The 21,521-nt window shown below is 38.0% G+C and overlaps 1 protein-coding gene across 5 annotated transcripts in view; it reads left to right on the top strand.

Annotated features, from left to right (window-relative positions):
- The window catches only part of LOC106108267 (neurobeachin), a 302,082-nt gene that overhangs the window by 149,438 nt on the left and 131,123 nt on the right, over nucleotides 1–21,521 (top strand). For 4 of the 5 annotated variants that reach the window (XM_013289373.1, XM_013289372.1, XM_013289370.1 and 1 more), the window contains 24 exons: nucleotides 860–1,002; nucleotides 1,199–1,285; nucleotides 1,367–1,470; nucleotides 1,542–1,801; nucleotides 1,880–2,196; nucleotides 2,277–3,864; nucleotides 3,983–4,125; nucleotides 4,258–4,422; nucleotides 4,490–4,669; nucleotides 5,441–5,539; nucleotides 5,980–6,087; nucleotides 6,218–6,371; nucleotides 8,626–8,714; nucleotides 9,242–9,397; nucleotides 10,745–10,855; nucleotides 11,476–11,575; nucleotides 11,661–11,761; nucleotides 11,868–12,099; nucleotides 12,284–12,446; nucleotides 12,518–12,590; nucleotides 12,697–12,842; nucleotides 13,135–13,315; nucleotides 13,689–13,818; nucleotides 14,603–14,739. In XM_013289373.1, the coding sequence (XP_013144827.1) occupies nucleotides 860–1,002; nucleotides 1,199–1,285; nucleotides 1,367–1,470; nucleotides 1,542–1,801; nucleotides 1,880–2,196; nucleotides 2,277–3,864; nucleotides 3,983–4,125; nucleotides 4,258–4,422; nucleotides 4,490–4,669; nucleotides 5,441–5,539; nucleotides 5,980–6,087; nucleotides 6,218–6,371; nucleotides 8,626–8,714; nucleotides 9,242–9,397; nucleotides 10,745–10,855; nucleotides 11,476–11,575; nucleotides 11,661–11,761; nucleotides 11,868–12,099; nucleotides 12,284–12,446; nucleotides 12,518–12,590; nucleotides 12,697–12,842; nucleotides 13,135–13,315; nucleotides 13,689–13,818; nucleotides 14,603–14,739 (4,967 nt within the window). The remainder of the gene's footprint in view (nucleotides 1–859; nucleotides 1,003–1,198; nucleotides 1,286–1,366; nucleotides 1,471–1,541; nucleotides 1,802–1,879; nucleotides 2,197–2,276; nucleotides 3,865–3,982; nucleotides 4,126–4,257; nucleotides 4,423–4,489; nucleotides 4,670–5,440; nucleotides 5,540–5,979; nucleotides 6,088–6,217; nucleotides 6,372–8,625; nucleotides 8,715–9,241; nucleotides 9,398–10,744; nucleotides 10,856–11,475; nucleotides 11,576–11,660; nucleotides 11,762–11,867; nucleotides 12,100–12,283; nucleotides 12,447–12,517; nucleotides 12,591–12,696; nucleotides 12,843–13,134; nucleotides 13,316–13,688; nucleotides 13,819–14,602; nucleotides 14,740–21,521) is intronic. The other variant, XM_013289371.1, reaches the window with a different exon arrangement.

The raw sequence follows: 21,521 nt of genomic DNA, 5'->3' as shown, positions 1-21,521 counted from the left end.
ATTTAGCAATATCTTAAGCTTGGAATCTTCTGCTAGCTATTTCAATACACGAATTTTGTTAGGAAAAAAGAATTAAAAAGACCGCACTTTGTTAATTTACTTCAAAATCTTACTTCTTCCTAATAATCTCGAATTTAGAAGGACAGATAGAAGGATATATATAACATAAAATGCCGAACGAATCTTGATTTGGCATAGATGTAAAGGATAGTTTGGAAGATAAGATGTCCTGACTTCGGACGGAGTCGCGGGTAAAAGCCAGAGTTTTAATAAAAATGTTCACCTACATTGCTTATGGTAGCAATTTATTGTTTAGTTTCTTAACAAAGTAAATGAAACTCAAGGAAAATGTTTCAATTTTATATTAAGTTAATAAAGCGACGTTATCAAGGTAAGGAATCAGAGACGAGTTGATAAATGACCGGCGTAGCTCCGGAAACAATTCATCTGCCCTAATATGAAGACATTATAACGATAGCGTGGGGGGCGTAGCAGCAGGGGGGACTAAATCGCAACAAATTTGTCGCTGTCGTAGCGACTCTCGCAGGCTCGTTTACTAAGGCTTTATCACTTTTATTTGACGACCATTTATCTGTAGTACATCTCTATTTGCTTCTGAAATATCGCAGCTTTCCTTCTAACATTTATTTTGATGATCGGCTATTTAAAGTATAATTAGCGATTATCCGTTTAACTACTTTTTGACAAGCAGATGTTGTCCAGCAATTTACCAAATAATTTGCAACATCACAATATTCATTCATTTTTTTTTCATTAGTAAAAAGGAGAGGTAAAATTTTCTTAAATTTCTATCGAAGTGAAACTGCCAAGAGACCAATGTGATTGTTCATTGTTATAGAAGGTCCTCGTCCCGCGCACAAGGACATCCTGACCATCCGTGCGTACATCCTGCTGTTCTTGAAGCAGCTCATCATGATTGGCAATGGCGTGAAGGAGGACGAGCTGCAGGCCATCCTCAACTACCTCACTACAATGCACGAGGTATAGACGAAGATATAAATTTCTCCCCTTTTCGAATCGAATATCTTTGCAAATTATCACCAGCTATGCTTATATTATGTATTTTGTTATGACATTTTTAACACAATTGAATTCTAAATTTTCACTGTAATGGTTAGGAAATAAATTTCCTCGACTGTAAGCACATCGATGGTTAATTGTTTTTTGTGTTTTTCAGGACGAGAATCTTCACGATGTCCTACAGATGTTGATATCTTTGATGTCAGACCATCCCAGCTCAATGGTGCCCGCTTTCGATGCTAAGGTATTAAATGTGCCTCTTTAATAATATAATACTCGACAAAAATCTAACAGCTTAATACAACATCACAACAAAATGTCACAGGGTGGAGTAAGAACCATATTCAAACTGCTGGCCTCAGAGAGTCAGCTGATCAGATTGCAGGCACTCAAACTACTCGGCTTCTTCCTTAGTCGAAGCACACACAAGTATGTTTTTATTCTTTTGTACATTTTGTATAGTCCGTTTCATTGTTATTCAAAACTAATGTGTTAAACAGGCGTAAATATGACGTGATGTCGCCTCACAATCTGTACACGTTGCTGGCGACGCGGCTCGGCGCGGCGGGAACTGGGGGCACCGTGGGCAGCGCGGGGAGTGCCGCCGGGGGCCCTGGGATCACGGGGGGCACGGCGAGCGCGGGGCTATCACTGCCCGTGTACAACGCGCTGTACGAACTGCTGACAGAGCACGTGGCGCAGCAGATCCTATACACCAGCCACCCGGAGCCACAGCCGCACTTCCGACTGGAGAACCCCAGTGAGACATATTCGGATTATATTGAGCATTACAAATAACTTAATGTTGTATATTTTAATATATATTTTTCAATTCCAGTGATATTAAAAGTGGTAGCAACACTGATCCGACAGTCAAAGCAGACGGAACAGCTGTTGGAAGTAAAGAAGCTGTTCCTCTCGGACATGACGCTGCTGTGTAGTAACAACCGCGAGAATCGGCGCACTGTGCTGCAGATGTCAGTGTGGCAGGAGTGGCTGGTGGCCATGGCTTACATCCACCCCAAGAACGCAGAAGAGCAAAAGATCTCCGACATGGTGTACTCGCTTTTCCGTATGCTGCTGCATCACGCCATCAAGCACGAGTACGGCGGCTGGCGCGTCTGGGTCGACACGCTTGCCATTGTGCATTCCAAGGTAACGATTATTTAATGAGTGAAAAACTTATTTGTACCAATCGATAAAAAATGTTTGATAAAATGTTTTTCTAATTTCAGGTTTCATACGAGGAGTTCAAGCTTCAATTCGCCCAAATGTACGAGCACTACGAGCAGCGGCGTGCGGACAACATCACGGACCCGGCGGAGCGCCAACAGCGGCCGATATCTACCATCTCTGGCTGGGATAGGCACACGGAGCCCGCTGCGCCGCGCCTGCGCTCCGACGCCGGCGACAGCGCCGCCAGCACTCCCGCCACCATCAAGAAGCAGAACGTTCTCAACCACGCGGCGCAGACGGAGATCGGCAAGGGACTCTCACTCAGGGAGGTCGAGGGTTGCAACTGCAACAAACGTGATTCCCGTGATAGTGACAGGAGCGAGGAGCCAAGGACTACACAAGTGTATAGTGACGTGTGTAAAGTGCATAGTCCTCTTAAGCAGAGCGCGGGCTCCGACGCCGGCGCCGACGACGGTTGTGATAGTGTTAATAATGAAACCGAGCATGCAGTGGACGAGGGCGAGCAGCTCGGCGATGAGCAGACCCCTGACAGCGAACTGGTGCAGTCCATTATTGACAACAAGTTGCTAGAGAGTTCCGAATCCGGCATCGGAATAATCGACTCGGACAAGACAGACAAACCTCTCAGCCGGCAAGGCAGCCTGGATTACATTCCGGTTAGGGACGTAGGAGACAGCCTCACCAAAGATGATAACACGGATAAGAGTGAAGGTATACCCTCGAGCTTGTCTGCGAGCGAAGCTACGAGTCCTGAGAAAGTGGTCGATATGAATATTGTACACGAGAGAGAATCAGAACTATCGGATCGGTCCGAATTATATTTAACCCCCAGCGAGGCTACGAGTCCCAGAAGAATGCAGGAAAAGTCTGAAACTAGTATTTCTGAAGAGATAACCGGCGATGATCCTAAACATATCGCTATTAACATTGTCAACGATGTACTGTCTATAGCCCTAGAGACAGTGAAACTGAAGGCGGACGATGACACGGACTCAGGAGCGATATCCGGCGGACTGCACTCTGAGGGGAACACGCCCAACGGACGAGACGACTTCGAACAGGACATGGAAGAAATGATCGATCAAAAACAAACCGTTGAAACGATCGCTAGTGAACTTGTTATGGATCTAATTTCAACAGTTGTTTCTACAAGCGAAGCTCAAGAAGAGACGATGACCAAAGATAGCGAAAGCCCTAGGAGAGCTTCGACTTCTGAACATTCTGAGGAAGGAAATGTCTTACCTCTAGATGGAGATTTCATAGTTAATCCCGATAGTGACGGACCGTCGCAAGATATGTTATCAAGTAAAATAGCCGAAGAAAATGCGAAAAATGATAGCCATAGAGTAGAAACGGAGGAGTCGGAAGATAATAAAACACCAGAAATTCCGCCAATTTCGACAATTAGCGAGAATATATCGCTTGCCAACAAAAAAGAACATGAGCACGAGGAAGAGAGAAGTCGAGAGAGCGAGCGAGACAAGAGACGAGTTAGCTTACCGGGTGATAGCGAGATGAAACAGGACGGCAGAACAGAAAACGTATCGCAAGGCACGAACACATCCGCTTCACCAAAACGACCGCGAAGCGCGTCCACGAGTACTCAAGTCGATTCAAATCACTTCGGTGCGTTTATAGCTACGTTATAACTTAATTTGTTATCTGCTAGTTAAAATAGACCTTTATGTTACTTATGTAATTACTTGACCCTTTATTTACTCCGTAGAAATATGTATGTTTACAGAATCAAGTCGTCCAAAGTGCACACGGCCGATGTTCTCACCGGGTCCGACGCGACCCCCGTTCCGCATCCCCGAGTTCCGTTGGTCCTACATCCACCAGCGACTGCTTTCAGACGTGCTCTTCTCACTGGAGACTGACATACAGGTCTCATCACATTTATACCCTCTCTATAAATTTATAAAGTAATATAGAAGTTTAATTTGCTTCGAAAATCCAAGGTGTTAAAATAATTCCATTATAATTGTCAATTCAATAAAACTAGTTTTCTTGTATCAGGTGTGGCGTAGTCACTCCACTAAATCGGTGATAGACTTCGTAAATAGCAGCGAGAACGCGATCTTCGTGGTGAACACGGTGCATCTCATCAGCCAGCTCGCAGACAACCTGATTATCGCGTGCGGCGGCCTGCTACCGCTGCTGGCCTCCGCAACATCCCCTAATGTAAGATCATTGACGTCCCTATTACAATTTTTACTTTACGAATATTTATATTCTATGTTACTTCTAGAATGAGCTGGACGTTATTGAGCCGACTCAGGGTATGCCTGTGGAGGTTGCTGTGACGTTCCTTCAACGGCTGGTCAGCATGGCCGACGTGCTGATCTTCGCCAGTGCTCTCAACTTCGCTGAGCTGGAGGCTGAGAAGAACATGTCTAGCGGTGGAATACTACGCCAGTGTCTGAGATTGGTCAGTGAAAACTAATAATCTAGTACTTTGATAGAAATCTTCGAAATTGTTAGTTGTTTTTTTAGTCCATAAAGCCGTAATATAGAATGTTTTATCAGCATTACATAGAATGAAAAGAACAATTTCTTACATAATTTATTTTTCTTAGGCCTTTACTACTCTTTCGATTTTATGAACAATTTTCTAGTTCCTAAATTCTCTTGAGTATTTTCAGACTATTAGGGTATTGCTTCGTAGGACGTAAACGCCTTCTTTAGACAACAGTCTTACTTCAATAGAACCGAAATTACAATCGGTCTGTAGGTTTTTGTTAAATTTAGTTAAAGATTTTTCTGTTCATGTATTTGGCTGCGAAAAAATTAAAATATAGGAATCTTTAGTATGTCAACATCAAGAGTTAATCTCTGTTACAGATGCCAGAAATAAAACATATAGTTTTCTATCACTTGGGAAAGAACAAATTCTGTACTATATTTCACATTACACCTGTTGTGCGCCGCAGTCCACTTATTGTGTGACACTTTACACATGTGTGTCGCATTACACATGTGCGTTACATTACACATGTGCGTTTCATTACACATGTGCGTTTCATTACACATGTGCGTTTCATTACACATGTGCGTCCCGTTACACATTTGCATCGTATAACACGTGTGCACGGTCTAAGTCACGTGTTATTTCGCATTACATATGATGCGTGTTCTATAGAGTTAGATTGTGTATAGCATTAGCAGTAGCGTGTATCGGTAGCTTGTAGCGTGTGCGCAGGTGTGTACGTGCGCGGTTCGCAACTGCCTCGAGTGCAAGGAGCGGCAGCGCTGCGCCGCCGCGCGTGCGGCACGTGCCCCGGATTCTCCCGCGCCTAAGGTAAACCCAAAGTTGAAGGTTGTGGATAGTTCAACAGAAGTCAATAAACATTTGAACCACGAAGATTGGAATCTGTAATTCACATAATGATTCTTTAGAAACGTAAACATTTGTACACTAAATAAGAGTGACGGAAATTGTATATACGTCCGTCTTATTGATAGAGAGTTAAATATAATGTGTGATTTAATGTACTTAAACAGATGGTTTATAATTATCAGTAAATATAGTTTAGAATAGTATACTAGCGAACTGTAGAATGTTGCATGAAAGTTTACAAATTTCTTTGAATGAGTATATGTCTTATAGGAACTGATTTGCTGTTATCTCTCAATTATGATTTTAATGGGTTTATGATTGGTTTTACAAAAGGAAGTCGCTACATATTTCTACATCAATTTATCTGTTTGAGTCAGGAACATATTTGTGTATGTAAGCAGAGCGTGGTGGCGAGCCTAGCAGACACGTCGAGCCCAGTGAAGGACCCCGAGCGCTTACTGCAGGACATGGATGTTAACAGGCTGCGTGCCGTCATCTACAGAGACGTGGTGAGGTTCATCACACAATAGGGGCACTCATGCCACATGGAAATAAAAAACTGTGTAGCTAAAAGCATAGACTGAAATCTCTGTTTTCATTTATCAGGCATTTATACATGTCTTCAATATTTGATTCCAGGAGGAGACAAAGCAAGCTCAGTTCCTGTCATTAGCGATCGTGTACTTCATCTCAGTGCTGATGGTGTCCAAGTACCGCGATATCTTGGAGCCGCCGCACGCGTCGCACGCGCCGCCTGACTGCGCGCGCAGACCACATCACCATGAACACCACGGTGCGTCTCCACCACACACCAAACTCACCACACTCACCATATCGATACCTGTCACTCTCAACTTCTAGTTTATATACTGTTAATGCTCTCTATTCTCAACTTAAAATCTTCATATGAAACATATTCTTTCTGAAAGAATGGGGATTATAAGATTCTTTGTGAATGTGTCGTCAAAGCGTTACACCACGAAATACATTTATTTGCAGTATAATATTACTAACAATGTTTATATTTTAATGACGGAGTAATTTTTGTTGTAGTAAATCTTTTAAATCAATTAGTTTTCATTTGAATTGAATTTGTAAGTAACTTTCATTCATTTAGTAATGTTTGCCTTTGTTTTTTGCCTGTTTTAGTATGTTCGGTAAAATGATTTTGGTAACATTGAATGACTTATTTGAATTTAAATTAACAACATATTGTTATGTTGGTAGCGACATTCGGAACATCGTCTTAATCATCGTCATTTTTATTTTGCTTATTATAAAACGCTTAGTCGCACGGAATATGACTATTAATGAAATCTAATTTCGTTTCATGTAAAATATCACAATTTAGTTTACAAAACACACAGTTTTTGTTTATATTTTAACAATTACAAAAGAAAACATATAACTTCAATTAGTAATAACTCAATTTTGTCACGGAAATATTAGATGTTCAGTTATTTTACAATGTTGGTAAGGTACTGTACTTTATCGTACTGTACTGTAAATAGTAAAGTACATTGACAGTAGGTGACAATACTAACGTGTTTCGATGGACTTATTTGAATGTGTCGTTTCTCCTCTTTTTTCACGCCGCTTGATTCCGCGTCACATTTGGACACCTGGTAACATCGTCTGTGTTATTTGTTCCGCCCTCTCTGACGCTATGAAATGTTGCACAACACATTTACCGCTACAAATACATGATTTTTTTATGTTAATTTTAAAACTACATAAATTTTCATAAATCCTCGCTATTCGCTTACTTTCCAAATTGATTTTTGTCATACGTGCATTACCATCACAAACATTGTACCACTGGGGACACTGTGTAGCGGGGGGCACGCGGCCGCTATTCCCGCAGTGGTCGCACCACGTGTACCCGCAGTTCCTGCCGGGTGGGCACCCGCACGCGCACCGCCACCCGCACGGCCACTCGCACAAGCAGTGCGCGCACAACTCACACGCGGCGCACGCACGCCTCGCTAACTACCGCGCGCACGCGGGTACGCGCTGCGCTCGAACAACGCAAGCTCGCATCGTATCGCTTACGGATATACCATTACAATACATGCGGTTATTAAAAAAAAAACAAAGAAAAATGCCCATAAGGCGACAGTTCTGACACTTAACACGTTAAACGCCATTTGGGACACAATGTGCCGACACTCAAATTTGCGCACTGGCCACATCAAATGTTATTTTGTCAAAAATTCAAAACATTGTTTTTTTTTATAATTTCATAGTACTATAGTACTAAATTGTATTTCACCTACTCACTGCAATAATTTCCTTAGTTTTTATACACATCCCCGTGTTTTAAACTAACGCGAATATGTGTTCTCTAGGGCCACGCCGGTCTTATGGAACGATGGCTTAAACGGTGACCACCATCTAAATTAAGCACTTCAAATGTTAGTCTAACTCGCAGTCACCCGTGATCCCCATGGTCTGAACACATATTTTCTTGTCGGTCACCGGTGTACCTCGTGGCTTCAACGAAACAGTATGAAAAAATTGATGGCATTTAACGTGTTAAGTACTTAAATAATTTAGAATATTGTTAGTTAAATATGTTACTTATAAATAATTCGTTAGCAATGCGATGCGAGTACTATAGATGTTGTCGACGTTCGCGATCACTGTCTTGTCTACCTAGGCTCTCAATGCCCTAGACATTCCCGAGTCTAGATTACCCGCAAGACAACACAGTGTTATACCGGTCCCGCTTTAGCACCGCTGTTTTCGTTTTTATTATAATTTGCGACATCATCTCACCATTAGAGATTTAGTTTAGGCTGTTTGGTTTTTATTTTAACTTTCCTGTTTTACTAACACTATAGTTTTAGTTACCCTAGACTAGTTTTTAAGAGTTATAGACTAACTTGAATATAGACAGCCTTAAATCGTTTTGCATAGCATAATTATAGCTTTGAGAGATTATGAAAAAATGTAGTACATCCCTTTAAGTCCTCGCTTATTAAGTGCTTTGATGTTTTTGTGGGCAAAAAGGAAGTAATATTTTAATATTTTGTACCTTTCTTTAGACCACACTGGCGATGACGTGGAATACGCAATGATTGTCGTAGACGAGAATAATTCAAACATGAATGAGTTGGATTCGCCTTCGATGAAGGTAAGATTTTGTACTAAATAGAGTCTTATGTTTAATGTTTAAATGTTGAATTTCCTCTGGCATGAGTAAGAAATCCCAGCAAAATTTACGGATAATAAAACTGTAGATACTAAAGTAGATAGTGGTAATAAATTAGAATTTTCTTTTGTAATTCGATTCTAATACTATTGTATTTTTGTAAGTCAATTTTTAGTGTTTCTCAGTAATTCATTGTTCAACACGAACACGAACGTTTTGTAAGTAGATATAATGTTTTAAATCATTTAAACTTCTACGATAATCCATTTAAATGAAATCGGCATGACTTAATTTTAATATTTCTGGTAGTTTAGTTATCTAAAATAGTTTTAGGTCTTCCATGTTGTCTAGTTCATGCATGTTTAGGTACAAAGTTCGATTCCATTTTGGATTTTTGTTTTGCTGTCATCGGTTTTTCATTGTGCCTCTGTGCGTTAGATTCGATGTGCCTCGGTGGGGAATAGCTTTGATATAATTTCTTTTGTTTTGCAAACGCGTTAAAATATAAGGAAGATAAAGAAGAGGGCGTGGCGTGTATTGAAACGACAACAGACGAGGCGAAACCGAATACTAGCGAAAAGACTAAGAGTGAAGATTCCCCCGCTTCGGAGAAGGAGGAACCGCTTTACAAGTCCAGTCTCCGAGTAGCCAGGCCTAAGCCCAAGGTCAGTTCTGGGACTTGCAGGCTAACTTAGATCTCTTCCTCTTGGATTGGTCTCCTAGGATTCTTATACTGACGCTTATTGTCTAGTCTAGACGAACCAACAACTTCAGTCGTAAATCTTTTAGTGTTTTCCATTAATAGTCTATTTTCTTGAATTATAAATGATTTAAAATTAGCTTGAAATTGTTTTAAAGATTAAGAAAACTTTAGAAATCGTGGTCATGCCCCTTTAGGATTTGCTGTACTATTGTTTAATACTAATATACTAAATAAATGTTACCCTCCTGTCATAAGCCTCCGTCCGCGAGGTCCAAAACATTGTCTGGGATCACGGTGTCAGTAGTCAACCTGGTTGGTACGAGTTTCTACAGCACACTTCTAGTGACACTCGCTCAATAATACACTAAATTTAGGGAGTTTTAGTGACGATATTGGTTCATAAAAATTTACAACCACTAAATAAAAAAAAACAAAAATTCTTGTTGTGTAATATTATGTTGAATTCTTATAAATGTAACGATTTATCCTTATGTTCCTAAATAACATTAATTTGCATATAATTAAAAAATATTTGGTTGATTTTGAACCTAAATCGTTTAACGTCGCTAAATCAAAATGGACGCACAAGCTTGTCACGTCAGTTTCCAAACATGTTAAAAACGTATTGCTATCTCTTATTTTCCAAATGGTGTGAGCGGGATGCCAATATGTTTTATTGAATACAGGGAAACTCATTAACACAGAGTGATATGATAGCTACGCAGTACTAACAAATATATGCAATATTTGCTAATATAACTCGTATAAAAATCAATTGCACAAAGCACAGTACTAACTACACGGTTTTATGCAATTTTAATTGAATAACCAATTTTAATAATGCGTTGATCGCTTGATTATTAATTGTGGGATTCGGTTACGTGATGTTTTAATATAAGTAAAAATAAATAGACAACGATATTGTTAGTAAACTAGTTTTCATAAAAAATATACGAACAAATAATTCTCTTGAATTGAATACAAGGAAAGAATAACATCGTATAGTTTTTCAAAATCTTCTTCTTGATATACACATTTAATATTTTACGTATTTTTAAAGACCCTCAGTATTTTTTATTGGATTTTAGCAGTCTGCTAGTTTTACTGTAAGAATTTAGTAGCGTGTTTGCATGGCGACTTTGCTTGCTTTTCACTTGCATTTTCTCTTTACTTGCATGTTTTAATCCTCACTTGCTTTTGTATAAATGTCCAAGTTTTTATTGAATTGTATTATATCATTTATTTCATCAAATACGTTATTTTTATTTATAATGCGGTGGGAAATTGAACTCTGTTTGTGTTGGAACAGAGCGTAGATTCGATTGAGGATGCCGGTTCTTTCCACCTGAACTCGACGGAGACGACAAACAACGATCCAGAGACATCTAGTGAGATCGCAATGGACGATAATAAACATGCAGTAAGGAAATTTCTTATAATGTAAAGCAATTAAAATCTTTATTAGTACTATTGCTATTTATAAATGTAACCTATTTCTGTTCCCAATTTAATTTAGATATATGAGAGCGCGAGCGTCGGTGGCTCAGTGGTTTCAGCACTTGACTTGTAAATCTCCCGGTCTTGGGTTCGAATCCCGCCATGTACCAATGTGATTTTCGATTTTTCGAATTTCCATATGTACATAATATACCCGACGTTCTTACGGTGAAGGAAAACATCGTGACACTACCTGCACATTTCGGCGAAGAAATTCAAAGATATGTGTGAAGTCAATCAACCCGTAGTTGGCCAGCGTGGTTGACTATGGTCTAGTCACCCTAATTTAGGGTAGGCTCCGAGCCCCTCGGTGGGGACGTATAGTGAGCTGGTGATGATGAGAGCGCGTACACACGTTTGACTAAACAATCGCACCACTGTTAAGTCGCGCGTTGATTTCCATGAGCTTATATGGTGGTGCGTTACTCAATTTTTAGTTGTGCAACTAAACAGTTGAATTGACTGCGAAACAATCGACAATCGCACAACAGTAGTTCAGTCAAAGTTGTGTGCCGGCTCTTATGGTGTTTTTTTTTTATTAAGGTGAGCAATGACGAGTCTTGGACTGATGTAAACCTGAACGAGGAGGAGCGAGGGCCCGCCACCATCACGCGGAGAGACCATGAAGGGAACATACATGAAGGTAATAGACTAAGTATGATCGGGGTACTTGGCGGTGGTCCATCTTAAAAGCTACACGTTCAATGTTCATGTTCTTATTTCTTCAGAAATGGAGAAGCAAATCCAGATGAGGAATGCGGAGCAGCAGCAGCTGCAGCAGAGGCACCAGCGGAGGACCCTGCAGGCGTCGCAGAGACACCTGCACCCGGTATATGACAGATCTTAACTTAAGATCACTTTATAAAAGTAATCACGTAGGCCTCCACAGTGAAACTACACGTGCCTTCTAATGATTACTACTAACTGGATTGCAGGACAACGAGACCCTGGCGGGTCTGAGCGCGCTAGGCGCTGGAGTGGGTGGAGGCGTAGGCGCGGGCGAGTTAAGCGCAGGGCGCGAGGCGTCCCGCGAAGCCTCGTTGACGCACAAGCTGGAGACGGCTCTGGGCCCTGTGTGCCCGCTACTGCGCGAGATCATGCTGGACTTTGCGCCCTTCCTGTCCAAGACCCTCGTTGGTAGCCATGGACAGGAGCTACTTATGGAAGGTATGCACGAATGTCAACATCTTATTCTTCAGACGTAATACATTTCTACACTTACTACTATACTTTGAGGAGAATTTCTTTTTTTCTTTCGTTTTCTTGTCTCTAGTAATTGATGTCTGCTAATAACCGCACTAAGAATGGTTAATTATTACTTCTCTAATTAACACTTGTTCCGTATGTGCAGGTTTGCAGACGTTCAAATCGAGCACTTCGGTAGTGGAGCTGGTGATGCTGCTGTGCTCTCAGGAGTGGCAGAACTCGCTGCAGAAGCACGCCGGCCTTGCCTTCATCGAGCTTATCAACGAGGGCCGTCTGCTTTCGCACGCCATGAGGGATCACATAGTCAGGTAATAACAACTCTTCTTACATTGAAAAAGGCTGATTAAGTAGATAAATATTGAGATTAATGTATTTTCAGGGTGGCGAATGAAGCTGAATTCATACTGAACAGGATGAGGGCTGATGATGTCCTGAAACATGCCGACTTTGAGGTAATCCTTTGTGTTTTAATACACATCCAATATTCAGGAGATTGAAATATGACTTGAACTGTATGGTCCTTCGATTCTGTCTAGTATAACATGTGTTATGTTGCAGTGCGTGTGCGCTAGTACTAGTAGTGAGAGGTTGGAGGAGGAGCGCACGTGCGAGCGGCTGATAGCGGCCGCGCGCCGCCGCGACCACGCCTCCGCCGCACGCTTGCTAGACAAGCTGCGACATGCTGCACACGCCGCACACGACAGGTACGTGTGTGACGTCACTACACAATAACACCAACATTACACTACAAAGTTCAACATTAAATATGTGCGAAACAGTTCTGAAAATGAACTTGTAATGTCATCGACAAAATTATGAGATGAGTTGTACTTTACGCCCTGTATCCGCTGCACAAATCTAATACAGACTGTTAAGAAACTTGACTAATACTCAAAACTCAGAACTCAGAAACTACTCAGCTTGGGCTGATTACTCAGAACATATTTAACCGGATAAGTTTGAAGGAATCCTGCTTAAGTAATGCAATGTGATTAGTATCTCGGTTGCTGAGGAGGGCACAAGCGAAGGCTTCTGGAAGCTTGACTCGTGGGAGGATGACGCGCGGCGCCGGCGTCGACTGGTGCCCGACCCGCGTGGTCGCCGGCGCGCCGCTCTACCTGCGCCTTCGCATGCCCCTCCAACGCCCCCCACACCGCCTAGTGACGCCATACTGCAGGTAATACTTATCATATAGTAAGTGTGATACAATACCATATGCGGTGTCATGTAGTACTTATGATTTTGACCTAATGACATCAAATGACATTTCGTATGAACGGGTAGGAAATTTACGTCCCTGACTGTCCGATAGTACCAGATAAACAGAGAGCGGAATAGACCGCTAGAATTTTGCATAAAAAATCACGTGCTCTCTCACAAAGTAGTATCCTCATGTTTTCTGTTTCCCTGGTACTTTGAAACTTTCGCAATAACTACTGTACTGTTTTGTAGATGTTACTAAAGTCTACTGTTTATTTTATTGCTATCCCTTTAATTCTCCTTGAATGAAAAAGGATAATAATAACATTCGTACTGTACGTATGTGACAGGCGACAGAGGAACTGCACGCGCGCATCGCGCAGGCTGCGGGCGGCGCGCAGCTGCCGGCGCCAGCAGCTGACCTGCTGGACGACGCTGACGCACTGTTGGACGAACGCGACGCTGAACAGGAACTTACCGGTTAGTTATATCTTAAACTCTTTTTCCACTAGCACGACCAGGCGACAAGTCGCATGCGATAGAGTACTGTAATTTTTTTGTTGTGTCATACACCTTTTCTATCTTTATGATTAGCATATTTTAGTCGTGTAATAAATAATAAGCATCTGTCTAATCTTATTAATATTATAAATGCGAAAGTTTAGATGGATGGATGGATGTTTAATAAAGTTTGTAGCCTAAATTGCTGAACTGATCTCGATGAAACTTGGTATAGATGTAGAGGATAGTCTGGAAGAACACATAAGCTACTAGCTTTTATTTTTTTTAATTCTACGCGGACGGAGTCGCTAGCGAATGCTAGTACAATAATATTTCTTAACGTCTAGTAGATGACATCTTTTTATTTTTAAATATAACATTTATTTAATCGTAACAGAAATGTGGTCATAAAATTAAATAAAAGCATTAAAATAGTATAGTTTGTATAAATTTTTTGAGGACGTTTGTGTGCGACCTGCGCCCTCTGGCGGCGTTAACATGTCAACTCTAAATAACTCAGATATATGTAAGAAGAAAGTCAAAAGTTTTATTGCTTGTTATGCAAACTATAATATCCTAACCAAGTAACATACTAAGTAAATGATTATTATTTTACTTCGTGTAAACTTTTTTTACTCTTAAAAAACATTAAAACGCCAATTCTTTGATCGATTGATAGTCTGATTTTACACTTTTTTTTTAATATTTCGTAAAATTATTTGTTTTATCTTTTGTCACTGTGACCTCTAAATGACCTCTCCAGGTCCTGTGAACATCAGCACGAAGGCGCGGCTGGTGGCCCCGGGGCTGGTGGCACCTGGCACCGTCTCCCTCACCTCCACTGAATTATACTTCGAAGTTGACGAGGAGGATCCTGAATTTAAGAAAATCGACCCTGAGGTATGTAGATTATTTTATTACTTAGATTATTTAGAAATATATTTATTTTCCCCCTTTGAACTTGTAAATTAATGTTAATTTAAAAAAATATATAGTAAAGTGGATAATTTAAAATTAGTGATAGCGCCATCTAACGACAATAAAGCAACAATATCCAATTGGAAGAATGGGAAACAGGAATCGTTCCTATTCAATGTTAATTTAATATTTTAATTTAGCGTAAGTTTAATGGATCATTAAATGTGTATTCCTTATCAGTTTATAATGTCGCCGATAAATTATAACATGTCCGGTCCATTCCATACGACCACTTGAAAACCAACATTTTAACACTCGAATAATAAACTTTTATTACACTAAAATCGTTTCGCGATAAACGCAAGTAAAAACTTAACGTAATTGAGCTATAAAATTGATATTAAAATGATATCAGTAAAGCGTTATGGCTATGGTGACAAGATATTAGTGTATTTTTGGGATAATTTTTTTTATTTATTTAATTTTTCAGACTTATCTTCAACACAATATCCTTCTAAATTGGCACTGAAACTTAAAAAAATATATTTTTGATTATTCTCTGTTTAAGGAAAAAATATTACAAACCATAAAACAGGTATAGTCAATTAAGGCGATTTTTTACATAACAATGTAACTTGAAATATAATAAATAATTAGGTATTTTTTTAAATTGTCCTACATTATGCGAGAAATTTTGTGCACGATTTACCGTTACGAAATCGTCAGATGTTACAACAAGGTCAAATTTTACGACCAATAAAACAACTGCTCGATTTACGAGCGCCGAAAGTCGAGTCCCGGGAAATGTAAGAGAACTGGCCACTGACAAAATATTATCTTTTAGTTGGGTAATAAAATTACATGCAAATACAAACTAGTTGTTTGTTAATGGCTGTTTCAGTTTTCCCAACTAACTTAATAATACAAGAGATTTATTTTTTAACGCAGTTTATTATTACTGATTAAAATAACGCAAGTGTATTTATAAATAGAGACTTCAAAATTAAATGAAAACTGCACAGTACATGAGGCAATTAATTATGACAATTTTAATATTAAACACAGACACAACTAACTCTTTTTATTATATTATAGCTGTTCCCGTGTGTCTTCTGCAATTGTAAAAACTTTATTGTTTACATTTGTTAAATTCTCAATTGCAAATGTCACAATTACCGTTACCATAATCTTGCTTCCCTAATGTTGGTAGTTTGTATTTTATGCTTCCTTTCTCACGTGAAGGTTTTTCAATTTATTTACACTGTAAGTTGAATAACGTGAAAATATATAGCCTAAAGCGTCCTGTACGTGTAGGGCTTTTTATAAAAGAAAGAATTATTCGAAAATGTACTGTGATTGCTGACATCTGACGCCACGAAGTAGTGTGTGTTTACGCTGTATATTAGTATAGAAGTATTGGTTTAGTAAATAAAAATAAAAGGTTTGTTCTTTATAGAATTCAGGTTGTAACTTAATTCATTGAATGTAATTTAATTTGGACAAAGTCCACGGAATATTTCATAACTTTAAACTAAATATATTAAATGTTCGTACAAAAGAAAAGCCAGTTGGTTATCGTACATCATGTGTTGAAATACATGTTGAAATTGAAAATTAATACAAGTCTAGTATTTATGTATGTAAATCAAATTCATATTAATAATTAATTAAAACGAGTGTTCATACAAACAACTGACTTTCTACAAACAAATCTTAACTAGCGACGAATCGTTCAATATTTATAATACCAACATTAATTTCGAAAACATTCGTTTTATAGCGTATTAATGAAATTCTAACGATAAATTTTATATTTTATTACTCTATGAATAAAGATATTTTTTCTTTTATGCCCATTAAAATTTATAAATAATGCATAAAACGAGTCATATGACAAAGGTGATTTCAAATAAGGTGTGACGTTGGAGCTTTGTTTGGTTATTTATTAAGGATCGTGTTTGTACAAGAAGTAGTAAAATGAAAATTATATATCCTCTAATTCGAATACAAATGACACATCCCGAATACACAATTCATTAAAAATCAACCCTAACGTCTATGTAATAAGGATGTAATTTAAATAAATTATTTCGTAGGAATAAGGATGTTTGTTTGGAATTGTTCGTGGGATATCGATGTTGAGTATAGGCGTGTAATATAGGCGGGTAACCGAATATGAGGCACTTTAGCTGAGCGGACAATGCGGCCCCGCGGCGCGAGGGCCCGCGAGGCGCCATGCTAGGGCGGGCCCTTACAGTAATTTGATATCGACTTAAATTTCGAAGAGAATCTAGCGAACAACATTGTTTTTTTTCTTAAGTAGATCTATTACTACTACTTGCATGCATCTTGTTACGCTGTATATTGAGCTACTTCGGGATTCTTCCAAAAGAGAAAGCAAGCAAGAGGTACTTATTTTATTAAATGCTTAAAGTAACTTTTTAATTATGTATATCAACAATTTTGTATTTAATAAATTTTAAATATGTTTGTCTTTTAATTAAGACGTTATGCATGTCGATATCGATAACAATAAATAGTGGTGAGCGTACCTACGAGGTCGTTGTGTGGGGCATCTCCTCAGTCTCGGACAGCGGGACAATGGCGCCCCGCGGCGCGCCCGTGTCGCTGCCCGCGGCGGGCGGCTGACGCGGCGCGGGGGGGGGAGAGGACTGCGCCCGCACATCCTCACGTATTCACTGTTAGGAACTTATCAGAGATTATTCTTATATCGTAAGATTTAATTATTAAGTACTAAAGGAGTTTAAATTATTACGCGGTACTTATAATGTAATTTTAGTAGGCAACTGAAATGTTCTTAAAACAAACGACTACGTAATACACTGACTGCAAGCACATTTATTGTAATACTAGCTGTTCCCATGCGACTTCATGGGCATACAATTATAAAAAAATTATTTCATTGTTTGCATTTGTCAAATTATCAATAGCAAATGTCAAAATGACATGATATGATGTCAAACTATGGCATCCTTGCTTCCTTGACGTTGGCAGCAACTTATAGTCTCTTTCCCACATTAGGGTTCTTATCCAAAATATTTACCCCCTAAGTGTAATAGCGTGAAAATATATAGCCTAAAGCGTGACGTAAGTATAGGGCTTTTCATTAAATAAATTATTATTCAAAAACATGTTGTAATTGCTGATATCTTATGCAACAAACAAGTGTGTGTTTACGCTTTATTATAATAGTATAGATTTGTGTAAAACAAATTATTTCTTCAATGCAGCTAATAATTAATTGTATATCGTTGTAACTATGTAAATAGACCGTGTTAACTAGTGAGAATATGGAAAATAAATAAACTTTGAAGTAATTAATTATCGATGTTTTATATTTAAATTATTCCTTTCAGTTTGCTAAATACCTCATTAATCGTGTAATAGCTAATTAAGAATAGTGGCTCGTAGAAGGAGAGTTAATGTTAGTCAACCAGTTAATGTCTTGTAGTCATTGGAACTTTTATTTAAACAATTATAAAGGAAAACAGAAATATGTAATATGAACGAAGACAGTATATTATTTTTGGTCTTTAATATATTTTGAAGTTATAAGCAGAGGCGATGCTTTTATAATCTTGGACTTGAATAACAATAAAGTTTTTAAAAATCAGATTTTTTCATACACACGTACCGTAATGATTACCAAATGCAAAAAATTATTAAGCTATATAGTTTGACTACCTGTCATACACAACTCTGTCCGCGGGGAAGTAAAAAATATTTAGTATCCTATATTCTTCCAGATGATGTTTTAAACGTCTCAAATCCTTCAAGCTATTCTGGGCATATGTAACAAACAAACTTTCGCTTTTACATTATACTTTACGCTACGCTTATTTGTAACGCTATCCACTCGTACTTTAGACCACAATATCAATAACATATCAGTATCCGAGATATTATTTACTGCGACTAATTCAACCGATTTCAAAGATTGTAAATTGAATTCATAATGGGGCATTTTATTTGTTTATGCTAATGCCCCGTTTTAATTAAGCGTGTCGTGCTGTTCGTGCGAGGGAGAGGACGAGTGAGCGAGACGGTTGTTCAGAATTGTTTCGATATCGATTTATTGACGCGTACATCATTATACTTATGATGAATTGTCCGCTTGTTAGTTTTATATCTCCCCGGGCGCGGTTTTGTTGGTTTTCGTAATTGATATCATGTGGATATTAATATTGGAATTTCTGAGATTGTATTTAACTGTTATAAGTACCGGATATCATTAGAAATCATAGTTTGTTATTTCTGATCTAAATTATATGAAGCTATTTAAATATTTATTACATATTTCTTGTAAATTTTTGAGTTTATTGTCCAAATAATTTATAATCTTACTATCTTGTTGATGTTATAAATGCGTAAGTTTAGATGGATGGATGTTTGCTAGAGTTTGTAGCCTAAACTGCTGAACGGATTTCGATGAAATTTGGCATAGACATAGAGCATCTGGAAGAACACATAAACTACTTATTTAATCCCACCCGGACGGAGTCGGGCGGAAGCTAGTACATATTTATGTTACAGTACAAATATTTTTGCAGACTATCGTTTCGGTGGTTATAATTTAAACTTTAAAATCAATATCCAAGTAAAACAGTCATGTCCATCTTGAATTTAAATGCGTTTTCATAAACTTATTATTTATTTGTATGTACAAACGTTAATTACATTCGCAAGGAGATCGCATTTCTAATATTACTCGGCTCGTTACCCAGTGATTACACCTGGGCAAGGATCTGTTATAGTACAAACTTATTTAGAACTCTATTACGTATGTTTAAGGTTGGAATTGTGTGGAAATTATGTTAGTGACTGAACTATTGGTGTGATAAATTCGTTCGATTAAGTTTATGATTAAAAATATCCTTGTAATTAGAATATTTATTTACTTTTAAGAATCAGTACATATTTCAACGTATCACACGTTTTGTTAATATGGTTGAATTGAAATTTGCTGTTTATAATTTTACTATGTAAATAAACAAGCAGATTTCGCTCTCCGTTGATTTTTATTTTACTTACTTAATTAAGTTTGACTTAAAATGTTACTTTAATGGCGTAGTCCACAAAATAACTATCCTTCGACCGCGTCTTCACTCAGAAGGTGGAATCGTGGTCAAGCGCTGGTTTATTTATGTTAAAAAAAAACAAAGCATAGACTAGTTACGTCACTCTCAGAGTTGTTTAATGTTAACTAAGGCAGTCTTTTAGCGGTACTCAATAAATTATCCTTTTTAGAATAAAAATATTACAACTTTAATTATCTCTATTTTGTGTTTTTTTATTTTCCTATTATTTATTGATGTTTATTTATATTTTATTCGTCATTTGCTATCTTAATTGTACAATGCCACCTGTCAATTAATGCATCGATAAATTAATGACACTATACAATGTGATAAGTCGATTGAAATGTTTTCTTGTGTAAAAACATTAATTGATAAAGGTGGAATTCAGTTCTAACACCTTGGAGATTTTACCGTTTTGTTTTTAATGGTTGATGATTGAATAAAATATAGCCTATGTTACTTACAGATAAATTATCTTTCTAACTGTGAAAGAATTTTTAAAATCGGCCCAGTAGTTTTTGTTTAACTTGTTACCGACAGCGCGGCAGCCAAAAATACAAAACATTTTATTCTAACATATCTTTATTGAAAACTTATTTACACAAAAAAATATACAAAACTTAAAAACTCCAAACTATGTCGATCACATTCTTGACTTCTTCTTTTATATATTTTCTTTTACAAACGATTATTGCCTTGGTGGCCAGTATGCAACCTCTTTGGCTGTATAAATACTGCTTGTCAGCCAAAGAGGTTGTATTTTGCACTCAACAGTTTTTGAGTTATTTCAATACATACAAAAATAAAAATCTTTCCTCTTTATAATATTAGTATAGACAACAGATGAAGTTTTAATTGTGAAATGTAGGTTATGAAGTTTACTCTAGATGAATAAATTTCACTAATCGCACCTTCAGTTTTTGAACATTTGAAATTCTAGGTAAACCTTAGTTACAAAAGCCCAGTTGTAATGGACAGTTTTAACCTAAGAGTCGAATCGTGCGTGTAGACAAGACTATAACTGTACAGTTCAACTAACAGTAAAAATTTTGACCATTTAATTAAAATTGTCAATTAAAAATGAGCGTAACGGATTTTAGATTGTTAGTTAATTTGTACTATTCTAATTTTGCCAACTTAATTGAACAATAAGACTGTACAGTCAAAACTGAAGGTGTATAGAGACCTTTATTATTGTAGATTTCCGCTTCAGATAATGCAGATTTCTACTAAACAGTGAAAGTTGTTTTATCTCTTAAGATATCGTACAATAGATCTGTTCCCATTGTGCTCCCACGTCTCCACTGCCGGTCGGGGTCCGTCAACGTCCGCTTGTCGTACGATAAACATATTACATCATTGTGCTCCCGGAAATCTTGACACGTGTCATCGTCACTTATGATTTGTGACCTTTCACTGTTAAAGAATATTGAACCTTAGCACTTATTGATAAGTTTTAAAACTATTTTAACGTTAAATTTTAAAGGCTTTAAAAATACATTGGAATATAGTACTTATTACGAGTCCAATAGAGTATGTTTTTCCATGATTGGATTGGAGTTAAGAGGTATAGTGCGTTTTTGTGTAGTATGGCGCATAGGCTACCTGTCGTTTCTGCATTGTGCTCGATGTTTGATCGAGAATTTCGATAGGGAAAGTCAATAT

The sequence above is a fragment of the Papilio polytes genome, unplaced genomic scaffold, assembly GCF_000836215.1.
Source record: "Papilio polytes unplaced genomic scaffold, Ppol_1.0 DF821733.1, whole genome shotgun sequence".
Taxonomy (NCBI): Eukaryota; Metazoa; Arthropoda; class Insecta; order Lepidoptera; family Papilionidae; genus Papilio; species Papilio polytes.
The sequence above is the reverse complement of the archived record's forward strand: the minus strand, read 5'-3'. Positions and strand labels throughout refer to the sequence as shown.